Source organism: Haliotis rufescens, unplaced genomic scaffold (assembly GCF_023055435.1).
Source record: "Haliotis rufescens isolate VD_foot unplaced genomic scaffold, xgHalRufe1.0.p SCAF_2, whole genome shotgun sequence".
Lineage (NCBI taxonomy): Eukaryota > Metazoa > Mollusca > Gastropoda > Lepetellida > Haliotidae > Haliotis > Haliotis rufescens.
Genome location: NW_025963890.1, coordinates 53,068,241 through 53,082,764, shown reverse-complemented (window position 1 = coordinate 53,082,764; position 14,524 = coordinate 53,068,241). Strand labels below are relative to the sequence as shown.

The 14,524-nt window shown below is 47.3% G+C and overlaps 2 protein-coding genes across 2 annotated transcripts in view; both read right to left on the bottom strand.

Moving 5' to 3' along the window:
• Nucleotides 1-2,620, bottom strand: part of LOC124125427 (A disintegrin and metalloproteinase with thrombospondin motifs 6-like) — a 62,124-nt gene extending 59,504 nt beyond the window's left edge. The window contains exons 1-2 of the mRNA XM_048400145.1: nt 1,556-2,620; nt 506-930 (exon numbers count right to left, since the gene is read on the bottom strand). Coding sequence (XP_048256102.1) covers nt 506-930; nt 1,556-1,715 — 585 coding nt within the window. The 5' untranslated portion in view covers nt 1,716-2,620. The remainder of the gene's footprint in view (nt 1-505; nt 931-1,555) is intronic.
• A 920-nt stretch (nt 2,621-3,540) lies between these two features.
• LOC125381970 lies at nt 3,541-4,338 on the bottom strand. The gene has a single exon (XM_048399366.1). The coding sequence runs from the start codon at nt 4,336-4,338 to the stop codon at nt 3,541-3,543; it is 798 nt and encodes a 265-aa protein (XP_048255323.1).
• Between the last annotated feature and the right edge of the window lie 10,186 nt (nt 4,339-14,524).

The following is a 14,524-nucleotide window of genomic DNA, read 5'->3' as shown; positions in this document are numbered from 1 at the left end:
TCTTTTAACGTCACGAGACACCTGACTGACGGTATATCATCGGATTTGGGTTGGTTTTGTGAATAATTCCAAAACTAGTTATGACTTCCACCTAGCGACCACCATCAGTAGGGCAATCCTGTTAGAAGCTCTCTGGCTGAAAATAGATTCGTCGGAAAAGATTGCAATTAAACTCCGTTTCTACGAAGAAGATTTTAAATTGCAAATCAACCAGGGACGATTATGTGATTTTTGATGGGATCCGCATGATGCATACGTTCAGGTTTGGTAGGGATCGCGATATCGCTGTGCGGAGCTTGGGGATCTGTGTGAAACTTGGTGCAAAATATGTGGCGCGCGTCAACGTGTGAGGTCAGGATTTTGTATTAGACGTACCGTGTGGTTTGGAAGGTAGAGTGGAATGTGTAGACAAAACAGGTTTGCATTAGAATATGAAATAAACAGACAGTAGATCAACTGTGTTGTACATAACTAAACATATATCATTGGGAGTCTAACGACTTACCAGGCCCATACAGTTACTGATGGCTGCGCGCGACTCATCCGGCCAACTGCTGTAACCGGTGTAATGACAGTCGTGGACCTCGTTGGCTTTGCGCTCAATACTGTTAGACCCCCATATCTCCGTCACAAACTTCGTTGACATGAACTTTGTATTCAGAGTCAAGTTGAAATAAAACTCTTTTCCATAAGCTGAGAGTTTGTAAAATACCCTCCCCTCCTCCTCCACGGGGAACCTCTGCAGGTAGAGCCTCTTGGGGCGACGTCTGCGGCGTTGTTTCTGACGGTGTCGTCTACGGGAAGTGACGTCACGCCGCCTCCTTGACAACACGTGCTGTTGACGGACGTCGTAACTAAGGAACTTGCCTCTCTCGTCCACCAACACGGGGATGACCATTTCGTAGTGAGTGATTTGGCTCAACAGCGTGGCTGATAAAAACACATAGAGTTACAAGGGCATAGGGTGTAGAGTTACATTGTAAGGCTAACAAACTCCGCTCGAGTTTCACGACCAAAAGAGACTAGTTATGACTAAATATGATATGTATGTCAGTGTTGCGTGGTCAGTGACCTGATCAGGGCTGTTTGAGCTGAATGTAGTCCTCAGGAATTGGGTTTGTGTTGGTTCTTCTAAGACAACTGATACCGCTTCGTCCATTAATGTGAGGGCAGGTTCACAGAAACAGTCACGAATCTGCTTTAAATAAGTGGTCCTGAAGTGTCGAATATCGAAGTACTCCACTGTGCAATAACGCTTTTATTACCACTTATGAATGGATTGAATATTTTTGTTAAATTCGAAAGTTCTTTGTACGCGACTTCGTGTTACGTGGAGTTCATCAGCTCTATGGTGGGAGTCGCGGCATTGTTCGTCTGTGTAATTGGATGCAGAAGAATTCTGAGCAGAACACACCGATGTGGCAAGGGCCACGATACAAGCACCTAACTGTGTTTACATATTTCAACTTATCATAACACCTCTGACATTATAATTTACTGAAAACCTAAACACCCTACGAACCTTCTACATCAGTAAGAAACGTCAAACACTCACCTGTTCGATTCTGTAGGTTACTTTTGTCCTGGGGTGTAAATCGCCCGTCTGTTTGAGAGGCATAAAGCACCATCACCACAACGGAGAGCATGGCGCTACCTGTGTTCACGGCCAGTGATGACATAGTTGCTATATCAGACAAACTCGTCTGCACACACATCCGGTCACCTCACGCAGCAACACGCTCTGCATGTGGCGAAAAACGCCACTCACACATTTACAGTTCACTCTAGCGAGTAATAACACGAATATAAACTAGAACATTAGAAAACGCGAGATCACTGAGATACCAGGATGAAAAAATCACATTGTCCCATTTTCAAATCGGAAACTCTTGGATTTGTCAATGACGTCACCGAGTTGTTAACGGTTATATCTCCTGGCTAATACCTTGGCTTCAAGTCTTTATTCCCGAGGCAGGGGGCAGTTAGCTGACTCGACTCAATGTGTGGCTCTGAACAGCACTGATAGACCCCAGCGGGAGGGGGATGGTGGTCGCCCGACAGTACATCACACACGTCAAATGTTGATTACCCACCGTAATGAAAGACCGCATAAAGTATCAAACTGGTACTCCTTGTAATGAAACTCCAGGAATTGTGTTGATAAATAGTCCGTGAAAGTGTCGGAAAAAAGAATAACCAACTACACCCTGCAGTCGGCAATTATTTCTAATTAGAACAGCTGCCAGCAGACGGCATATTGGTTTAATGGACTCCTGTGAGAAGAGACTGTTGTAGGTGTAATAAATTTTGGGTTTGCCATAACTACACACTTTCTAATTAACAAGGACGTTGCCGGTGTTTTGTCCTGTCAGCAAACACGTACATTATCAGGCAAGACAATACATTTCATGTAAACCTGCTGATGGCCACACATTAAATATGTCAACGACGAATGATGGATCAAAATCCCAGAAATGCTTGTTAAAAAAACGTAGACAATAAGCTGGAGGTTGCGTGGCGTATGGCGGTCCAGCAGTACAGTGGCACACGGCCTACACCGTTTCTTCAATGTGGCAAGTCAGGAGGAGAACGCGGGAGGATCAAGGCAGGCGAGTCTGCGGGCGAGATATTCAGCCCGGCGTCTAAACCTACCTCCAGCGTGGTGTCGACAGTCGGCAAGACGGCACACTTTTGACATATGGTTCTAATACCGACCGTCTCTGTCTGTGTATAAAATATATGTTTGTATATTCTAATGTAAATGTGAAATGAGCGTTCATGTGGCCGCGCCGTGGCGGGGTAACTCCTCCGTCTACACGTGGACTTGACGGCGGTGACATTTGCTTCACTAGCGCCCAACACGGCGAACGCCGCTGTAATTATAAACAATATCTAATCACACGTGTAACCATGGGATCAGATTGCAAGTGATTGCACCGTGGCCTTCCCTGTAACACTGACCCCTGAGTACGAGAGCGGTTACAGGTAATTGATAAGGGACAGAACCTTGGCGAGTCAGCATCTTCCATAAAGTTGATGATACAGAGAGATAACTCACGGTCTTCACCGGATACTTGTGTTCTATTCCAAGAAAATAACAAAAAATCTGATATTTTTTTTATTGCTACAACAATATACGTTTCAGAAACACCGAGTGAGTGTGATTGTCCATACTGAGTGTGCAGCAGTTTAGGCCTTGTCGGTGTTGACTGTGACAATGGTCTAGATAATGGTGAACCCATTTTTTGTTTCCACGATCTCCTTCTAACTGTCACCTTCCTTCTGACTTGACACCACCATCCTGACATGACACCTCCTTCCTCCTGACCTGACACCTCCCTCCTCCCCCCCCCCCCCCCCCCCCCTCCTGACTTAAAACCTCCCTCCTGACTTGCCAAACCCTTCCTACTCATGTTTTGACACCTTCCTCCTCCTGACTTGACACCCCCCTCCTGACTTGACACCTCCCTCCTCCTGACTTGACACCTCCTCCCTCCTCCTGACTTAAAACCTCCCTCCCGCTAACTTGACAAACCCTTCCTACTCATGACTTGATACCTCCCTCCTCCCTCCTCCTGACTTGACACCTCCCTCCTCCTGACTTGACACCTCCCACCTGACTTGACACCTCCTCCCTCCTGACTTGACACCTCCCTCCTGACTTGACACCTCCTCCCTTCTGACTTGACGCCTCCCTCCTGACTTGACACCTCCTCCCTCCTGACTTGACACCTCCTCCCTGACTGGACACCTCCCTCCTGACTTGACACCTCCTTCCTCCTGTCTTGACACCCACCACCTGACTTGACACCTCCTTCCTCCTGACTTGACACCTCCTCCCTCCTGACTTGACACCTCCCTCCTCCTGACTTGACACCTCCCTCCTGACTTGACACCTCCCACCTGACTTGACACCTCCTCACTCCTGACTTGACACCTCCCTCCTGACTTGACACCTCCCTCCTCCTGACTTGACATCTCCTCCCTTCTGACACCTCCACCCTCCTGACTTGACACCTCTCTCCTCCTGACTTGACACCTGTCCCCTGACTTGACACCTGCCTCCTCCTGACTTGACACCTCCTTCATTCTGACACCTCCTCCCTCTTGACTTGACACCTCCCTCCTGAATTGACACCTCCCTCCTGACTTGACACCTCCCTCCTCCTGACTTGACACCTCCTCCCTCCTGACTTGACACCTCCTCCCTCCTGACTTGACACCTCCTCCCTCCTGACTTGACACCTCCCTCCTCCTGACTTGACATCTCCTCCCTCCTGACTTGACACCTCCCTCCTCCTGACTTGACATCTCCTCCCTCCTCACTAGACATCCCATCCTGACTTGACACCTCCCTCATGCTGACTTGACACCTCTCTCCTGACTTGACACCTCCCTCCTCCTGACTTGACACCTGTCTCCCTCCTCCTACTCCACCTGAAAAACACCTGTCCTAACTGACGCCTCCTGACTTGACACCTCCCTCCTCCTGACTAACACCTCTCTCCCCCTGAAGGACATTGCCCTACTCCTGACTTGCACCGTCTGACATCGCCCAAACACATTTGTATAGAGGGATCACACACAGTTGTGTCATGCTTAAAAACGATACAAACTTGTGCTAACACAGGCTAGGCACCTCCTTCTCTAAAGTACAAAGATGAGATCATGTTTTATCAGAGAATCGAATTTCTTGTTCAACATTTTTCAGTAGGAATCAACACCAGCCTACTTAAGATCTAATTAGATTCCTACCCAGTTCAACTGCTTGCTTTTTCTACGGTTCCTGTTCCGTCTGGCGCAAGACGAGACGTCGCGTCGCATATCTATTTGTGCCTTTGACAAGCCCAAGCACTTGCAATGGGAATATGAACAGCCACTTGGTCAATGAAGATGGCATTAACCAGGTATGTGTTCTCAGACAGAGTGCTTTGTACAGAGGTTAGCATGTAGATCTGGGGCTGTGTTGCAAGGGTTAAAGTGATTTGAGGGAACAGGTGCTTTCCCGGTGAATCTCCATCAGTCTGGGCCTGTCAGCGTGGAGAGGCAGCCACCGTGGCCTCCTCGCTATGGCGACGACGACTGGGAACACTGCAACAATACGTCATGGCTTCCGGCAGTCTGCAGTCCTGGATCTTGTTGTAATAAATATGTTTGATGGGGTTTTCACAAATAGTTCTTGTTCTTGCATGATATATATCGTTTCCTGATTTCCTTTTTACTTGCAACCCGCATAAGCAAATCGTGTCAAACAGTGCACGTGAATTTGACATTCCAGGCACAGTTGGCGTGTTATGTAGTTGTCCGTGTTTAACCTGTAAGTCTGGTGACGTCAAAGCACAAAGTTTAATTAGGGAAATCCCTGCCAGTTTGTAAAAGTGATATGAAGTCCAAGTTTATGGACGATTGGCAGAGTTCAGCTTGCCTGTGTGATAAACAGGTTACAATGAGCTCGTCCAGCTTGCCTGTGTGATAAACAGGTTACAATGAGTTCGTCCAGCTTGCCTGTGAGATATACAGGTTACAATGAGCTCGTCCAGCTTGCCTGTGAGATAAACAGGTTACAATGAGCTCGTCTTGCTTGCCTGTGAGATAAACAGGTTACAATGAGCTCGTCTTGCTTGCCTGTGAGATAAACAGGTTACAATGAGCTCGTCTTGCTTGCCTGTGAGATAAACAGGTTACAATGAGCTCGTCTTGCTTGCCTGTGAGATAAACAGGTTACAATGAGCTCGTCTTGCTTGCCTGTGAGATAAACAGGTTACAATGAGCTCGTCTTGCTTGCCTGTGAGATAAACAGGTTACTATGAGCTCGTCTTGCTTGCCTGTGAGATAAACAGGTTACAATGAGCTCGTCCAGCTTGCCTGTGAGATAAACAGGTTACAATGAGCTCGTCTTGCTTGCCTGTGAGATAAACAGGTTACAATGAGCTCGTTCAGCTTGTCCGAGTGACATTGACATATTGTTTACATTGACCTCTTTCGACTTGTCTATGTAATAAACAGAGTTTACATTGATCTCTTTCATCATACCAGAGTGATAAACAGACATACATTGATCTCTTTAAACCTGCCCAAGTGATAAACAGTGTTGCTTGATCTAGTTCATTCTTGAACGGTTCACCTTATATCTGGAAGCGATTGGGTGGAAATTGGGAGACTGTGACATCTACTAAAATAAGTCGGGAGACTGTGACATCTACTAAAATAAGTCGGGAGACTGTGACGTCTACTAAAATAAGTCGGGAGACTGACATCTACTAATATAAGTCGGGAGACTGAGACATCTACTAATATAAGTCGGGAGACTGAGACATATACTAATATAAGTCGGGAGACTGACATCTACTTATATAAGTCGGGAGACTGAGACATCTACTAATATAAGTCGGGAGACTGAGACATCTACTAATATAAGTCGGGAGACTGTGACATCTACTAAAATAAGTCGGGAGACTGACATCTACTAATATAAGCCGGGAGACTGAGACATCTACTAATATAAGACGGGAGACTGACATCTACTAATATAAGTCGGGAGACTGAGACATCTACTAATATAAGTCGGGAGACTGACATCTACTAATATAAGTCGGGAGACTGTGACATCTACTAATATAAGACGGGAGACTGACATCTACTAATATAAGTCGGGAGACTGAGACATCTACTAATATAAGTCGGGAGACTGATATCTACTCAAATAAGTCGGGAGACTGACATCTACTAATATAAGTCGGGAGACTGTGACATCTACTAAAATAAGTCGGGAGACTGTGACATCTACTAATATAAGTCGGAAGACTTAACATCTACTAAAATAAGTCGGGAGACTGTGACATCTACTAAAATAAGTCGGGAGACTGTGACATCTACTAAAATAAGTCGGGAGACTGACGTCTACTAAAATAAGTCGGGAGACTGAGACATCTACAGATATAAGTCGGGAGACTGACATCTTCTAAAATAAGTCGGGAGACTGTGACATCTACTAAATTAAGTTGGGAAACTGTGACATCTACTAAGATAAGTCGGGAGACTGTGACATCTACTACTATAAGTCGCGAGACTGACATCTACTAAAGTAAGTCGGGAGACTGTGAAATCTACTTTAATAAGTCGGGAGACTGTGACATCTACTTAAATCAGCAGGGAGACTGTGAAATCTACTAAAATAAGTCGGGAGACTGTGACATCTACTAAGGTAAGTCGGAAGACTGTGACATCTACTAAAATATGTCGGGAGACTGTGACATCTACTAAAATCAGGTATTGATATAGCATTTATTTTCTACGCCCATTGATTTCTTCTGCACAAGCAGGAATTATGAGAAGCACTATGTCGTATGAGATATATTTATGGATGCGTGGACTTTCTAATCAAACTTTTCTATGTGGAATATATTTGAGTTCACATTGTCTGCCTAGTAACGTCATCAGAAATATCACGAGTGAAAGTCGTTTATTTGAAGCACATAAGCAATGAAGATGTGACGATTATGTCAACGTGTTAGTATCCTACAAATACCTACGGATTTGATAGATGCCTTGACTGGGGTATTAGATGCCGCCTCCGTGGTCTAGTGGATAGATCGTCTGCCCGGAGAGCAGGTGTTCGTCATACCAAAAGACGTTTAGAGATGGTACTTGTTGTTACCCTACTTGGTGCTCGTCATTAAGGGGCTAAAACAGGGACTGGTCGTCTCGGAGTTAGTATACTGTGTCTGAGTGGTGTATTCATGCTCATCGCGATGAAAGTGCATTAATCTTAAACGCGACGTTAAACCCAATTTCACCTCAACTCTACCATAGAATCCTACGCGATCAAGTTGGGGACTACTTTTCATTTGTTCCACTAAATTGTTTTCCTCCATTTGATCTCCATCTTCTCTCTATGTCTCCCTCTCCCTCAAGCTCCAGGAATAATTAGTTGGAAAAGGAAGGAATTCAAATATCTTAATAACTGTTCAATGTCATTTGAAATTAGAGTTCCCGAACATCCACGGATTAATATATGTGTGAAACTATAAGCTACTGGCGACTGCAAAACCTTTTCGCACTTGGGGATATATACTGTTTAGTTTGTTTGTTTGTTTGTGGTTTAACGCCGCACTCAGCAATATTCCAGCATTATGATGGCGGTCTGTAAATGATCGAGTCTGGACCAGACAATCCAGTGATTGACATCATGAGCATCGATTTACGCCATTGGGATACGATGACATGCATCAACCGAGTCAACGACGAACCCGACCACCCGATCCCGATCCTACGACAAGCATAGTTGCCTTTTACGGCAAGCATGGGTTTCTGAAGACCTACTGTTTAGTATATCAAGAATTTAACCCAACAAGGTATGCGACAAAAAAACATTTTTCGGTCGTTTAAAACGATTGTGTTGTCTGTGTTGACGAAGCAGAAGGTGTGATCGATGAAATCCTTGTGAAACGTCAAGTCATTCACAGCAGATGTGACCGTTCTTTCGCCAGGCCTACATTTGAGTAAATGTGTCGATTGCCGCACAGATGAAACACGTTAACACCGTTGTGTTCCCTGCTTTCACAGACCGACCTCAATATCCGAACGTGTTTCCTGGGGTCGAGCCCGCTTGTCTACGACAACAAGGTGTGGGTCACGTGACGCTCTCAGACGGCGGCCGCCATCTTGAAATGTGTCTGTAGTGGGGTTGAACGTGGCCGCCAGATGGCGCAGGGCATGTAGATATGCTGAGTAATGTCGCACGCCACATGAGCGTCACGCGGGCTATGTCCCAACTATGTTGTCAATTCATTTGAAATGACGTCATTTCGATAAGAATGCCATTTCCTTGTAGAGCAACGCTGGAACCTGGCATCAGTCGATTATCTCCAGCAAAAACCCAGTTGTGAATGTAAGCATACTGCTTCTGTTCTTCTTAGGTTAGTGTATATGAGCCGTTTACGCAGTAGTGTGTGTTACTGACCACGTCTATAGTTTAATACATTGATAGAGTCAATAGCTTTGACTGACTAAAAAAGTGCAGTTTTCATATTCCCGAGGCAAGGGCGTTAACTGACTATAAAAGTCCAGTTTCCACCCTTGCCGAACTAGGCTGGAATTGCGGAGTTACATTTTGACTGGACTAACGAGTCTATGCATAGTCCAATCAAAATCGCATAGCGAACTAGACATCCGGTTCGTAAACAACATGGATTTCAACGTGCAGATTTCGGTCCACTGCAGGATTAGGCATCGACAGATTGCAAATCTTTTCAAGTTTTTAATTTAGGTGCTCAAGTGATTTTATTGCGGGGTAAGACACGTTTCATTACAATATATATCTTGACTATCAATTAGATCGTCTTGATTGGACGCCGCCATTTGGTTTGAAGCAAATACAAGTGATATGAGAGATGGAATCTGATTGGTCAATAGGCGGGACATAGAAGGGACATAACTCGTAGCAACCACTGGTGGCGCTACGATCGAACATTGAAATTCCATCCAAGTTCGGCAAGAGTTGAAACTGGACTTTTAGTTAGTCAGTTAACGTCCTTGTCTTAGGTCTTTGAAGATTATTGACCAAGTCTCAAGTTTAATACATTTTTAGTGTGTTTGTTTGTAGATTGACCAAGTATCAAGTTTAATACATTGATAGTGTGTTTGTTTGTAGATTGACCAAGTATCAAGTTTAATACATTGATAGAGTTTCGCCGCATTCAGAAATATTCCAGCTATATGACGGCGGCCAGTAAATAGTCGAGTCTGGACCAGACAATCCTGTGCTTGATATTACGAGCAACGATCCAGGTACGGGGTACCTTCACACGCTATCAACCAAGTCTGATCGCCAGTTCTACTCAGTCGCCTCTTACGACCAGCACATGAACCTGTGGACCTATTCTAACCCGGACCCCCAAAGGGACATTGATAAATTGAGTGAGTGGACTGTATGTTGGTAACATCGCGGAAATTAGTGGCGAATACAGCCCTTTGACGTCTTGTCCCATACAGCCCCTCTGACGTCTTGTCCCATTCAGCCCTCAGACGTCTTGTCCCATACAGCCCTCGGACGTCTTGTCTCATACAGCCCCTCGGACGTCTTGTCCCATACAGCCCCTCTGACGTCTTGTCCCATACAGCCCCTCTGACGTCTTGTCTCATACAGCCCCTCTGACGTCTTGTCCCATACAGCCCTCGGACGTCTTGTCCCATACAGCCCTCGGACTTCTTGTCCCATACAGCCCCTCTGACGTCTTGTCCCATACAGCCCCTCTGACATCTTGCCTCATACAGCCCCTCTGACATCTTGTCCCATAAGCCCTCTGACGTCTTGTGTCATACAGCTTTCTGACGTCTTGTTTCATACAGCCCCTCTGACGTCTTGTCCCATACAGCCCCTCTGACGTCTTGTCTCATACAGCCCCTCTGACGTCTTGTCTCATACAAACCCTCTGACGTCTTGTCCCATACAGCCCCTCTGACATCTTGTCCCATACGCCCTCTGACGTCTTGTGTCATACAGCTTTCTGACGTCTTGTTTCATACAGCCCCTCTGACGTCTTGTTTCATACAGCTCCTCTGACGTCTTGTCCCATACAGCCCTCTGACGTCTTGTCCCATACAGCCCCTCTGACGTGTTGGCTCATACAGCCCCTCTGACGTCTTGTCCTATACAGCCCCTCTACCGTTGTCCCATACAGCCCCTCTGACATCTTGCCTCATACAGCCCCTCTGACATCTTGTCCCATAAGCACTCTGACGTCTTGTGTCATAAAACTTTCTGACGTCTTGTTTCATACAGCCCCTTTAATGTCTTGTCCCATACAGCCCCTCTGACATCTTGCCTCATACAGCCCCTCTGACGTCTTGTCTCATACAGCCCCTCTGACGTCTTGTCCCATACAGCCCCTCTGACGTCTTCTCATACAGCCCCTCTGACGTCTTGTCTCATACAAACCCTCTGACGTCTTCTCCCATACAGCCCCTCTGACGTTTTCTCCCATACAGCCCCTCTGACGTCTTGTCCCATACAGCCCCACTGACGTCTTGCCTCATACAGCCCCTCTGACATCTTGCCTCATACAGCCCCTCTGACATCTTGTCCCATAAGCCCTCTGACGTCTTGTCCCATACAGCCCCTCTGACGTCTTTTCTCATACAGCTCCTCTGACGTCTTGTCTCATACAGCTCCTCTGACGTCTTCTCCCATACAGCCCCTCTGACGTTTTCTCCCATACAGCCCCTCTGACGTCTTGTCCCATACAGCCCCTCTGACGTCTTGCCACTAAACAGCCCCTCTGACATCTTGCCTCATACAGCCCCTCTGACATCTTGTCCCATTAGCCCTCTGACGTCTTGTGTCATACAGCTTTCTGACGTCTTGTTTCATACAGCCCCTCTGACGTCTTGTCCCATACAGCCCCTCTGACGTCTTGTCTCATACAGCCCCTCTGACGTCTTGTCTCATACAAACCCTCTGACGTCTTGTCCTATACAGCCCCTCTGACGTCTTGTCCCATACAGCCCCTCTGACATCTTGCCTCATACAGCCCCTCTGACATCTTGCCTCATACAACCCCTCTGACATCTTGTCCCATAAGCCCTCTGACGTCTTGTTTCATACAGCCCCTCTGACGACTTGTTTCATACAGCCCCTCTGACGTCTTGTCCCATACAGCCCCTCTGACATCTTGTCCCATACAGCCCCTCTGACGTCTTCTCCCATACAGCCCTCAGACGTCTTGTTCCACACAGCCCTTTCTACCGTTGTCCCATAAGCCCTCGGACGTCTTGTTTCATACAGCCCCTCTGACGTCTTGTCCGATACAGCCCTCGGACGTCTTGTCCCATAAGCCCTCTGACGTCTTGTCCCATTCAGCCCTCTGACGTCTTGTTCCACACAGCCCCTCTACCGTTGTCCCATACAGCCCGTCTGACGTCTTGTCTCATACAGCCCCTCTGACGTCTTGTCCCATTAAGCCCTCTGACGTCTTGTTCCACACAGCCCCTCTACCGTTGTCCCATACAGCCCCTCTGACGTCTTGTCCCATACAGCCCCTCTGACGTCTTGTCCCATACAGCCCTCGGACGTCTTGTCCCATACAGCCCCTCTGACGTGTTGGCTCATACAGCCCCTCTGACATCTTGTCCCATAAGCCATCTGACGTCTTGTCATACAACTTTCTGACGTCTTGTTTCATACAGCCCCTTTAATGTCTTGTCCCATACAGCCCCTCTGACGTCTTGCCTCATACAGTCCCTCTGACGTCTTCTCCCATACAGCCCTCAGACGTCTTGTTCCACACAGCCCCTCTACCGTTGTCCCATACAGCCCCTCTGACGTCTTGTCCCATACAGCCCCTCTGACGTCTTGTCCCATACAGCCTTCGGACGTCTTGTCCCATTCAGCCCCTCTGACGTCTTGTCTCATACAGCCCCTCTACCGTTGTCCCATACAGCCCCTCTGACGTCTTGTCTCAAACAGCCCCTCTGACGTCTTGTCCCATTCAGCCCTCTGACGTCTTGTCTCATACAGCCCCTCTACCGTTGTCCCATACAGCCCCTCTGACGTCTTGTCTCAAACAGCCCCTCTGACGTCTTGTCCCATTCAGCCCTCTGACGTCTTGTTCCACACAGCCCCTCTACCGTTGTCCCATACAGCCTCTCTGACGTCTTGTCTCATACAGCCCCTCTGACGTCTTGTCCCATTAAGCCCTCTGACGTCTTGTTCCACACAGCCCCTCTACCGTTGTCCCATACAGCCCCTCTGACGTCTTGTCCCATACAGCCCCTCTGACGTCTTGTCCCATACAGCCCTCGGACGTCTTGTCCCATTCAGCCCCTCTGACGTCTTGTCTCATACAGCCCCTCTACCGTTGTCCCATACAGCCCCTCTGACGTCTTGTCTCAAACAGCCCCTCTGACGTCTTGTCCCATTCAGCCCTCTGACGTCTTGTTCCACACAGCCCCTCTACCGTTGTCCCATACAGCCCCTCTGACGTCTTGTCTCATACAGCCCCTCTGACGTCTTGTCTCATACAGCCCCTCTACCGTTGTCCCATACAGCCCCTCTGACGTCTTGTCTCATACAGCCCCTCTGACGTCTTGTCCAAAAAAGGCCCTCTGACCCATACAGCCCCTCTGACGTCTTGTCTCATACAGCCCCTCTGACGTCTTGTCTCATACAGCCCCTCTGACATCTTGTCCCATACAGCCCCTTTAATGTCTTGTCTCATACAGCCCCTCTGACGTCTTGTCTCATACCGACCTCTGACGTCTTGTCTCATACAGACCCTCTGACGTCTTGCCCCATACAGCCCCTCTGACGTCTTGTCCCATACAGCCCCTCTGACGTCTTGTCTCATACAGCCCCTCTGACATCTTGTCCCATATACAGTTCCTCCAACGCCTTGTCCCATATACAGCTCCTCCAACGTCTTGTCCCATATACAGCTCCTCCAACGCCTTGTCCAATATACAGCTCCTCCAACGCCCAGTCCCGTACAGATCCTTTAACTGTCTTTACAGTCTGTCTAATGTTTTGGAGAATACTTACGTTGCGGTTTTCCCAATTAACAGGATGACTTTGTGGCGTCAAGACATTGTCTAATCGCTTTCTGTAATGCACCTCTTTAGGGGAACCGGTTGAAACATGTGGTTTTGTAAACTCCAGCATTTCTTAAATGTGATTTTAACCAAAACATCTAAGCGCACCGCCGTCCTGGATAGCTTTCATTTCAGTCGGAGGGGTCAAAGTTCCTCTTATTGAGACGGGAATGTGAGGCACGTGATTCCGGGGCCTTGACATAGATCTGATACATGACGTCAACATCAGCCCCTCTTCTGATACATGGCGTTAACATCAGCCCTTCTTCTGATACATGGCGTTAACATCAGCCCTTCTTCTGATACATGGCGGTAACATCAGCCCCTCTTCTGATACATGGCGTTAACATCAGCCCCTCTTCTGATGCATGGCGTTAACATCAGCCCTTCTTCTGATACATGGCGTTAACATCAGCCCCTCTTCTGATACATGGCGTTAACATCAGCCCCTATCCGGATAAATGACGTTAACATCAGCCCTTCTTCTGATACATGACGTTAACATCAGCCCTTCTTCTGATACATGGCGTTACCATCATCCCCTTTTCTGATACAAACCGTTAACATCAAACCCTTTTCTGATACATGGCGTTAACATCATCCCCTTTTCTGATACAAACGGTTAACATCAAACCCTCTTCTGATACATGGCGTTACCATTAGCCCTTCTTCTGATACATGACGTTACCATCAGCCCCTCTTCTGATACATGACGTTACCATCAGCCCCTCTTCTGATACATGGCGTTACCATCAGCCCGACTTCTGATACATAGTGTTGACATCAGCCCTTCTTCTGATACATGGCGTTAACATCAGACCCTCTTTTGATACATAGCGTTAACATCAGCCCCTCTTTTGATACATGGCGTTAACATCAGACCCTATCCGCATAAATGACGTTAACGTCAGACCCTCTTCTGACACATAGTGTTACC

Excerpts from the sequence above, each read along its gene's own strand:
- LOC125381970 (XM_048399366.1), bottom strand. The coding sequence starts at position 4,338 with ATGGGATGTCTAGTGAGGAGGGAGGAGATGTCAAGTCAGGAGGAGGGA.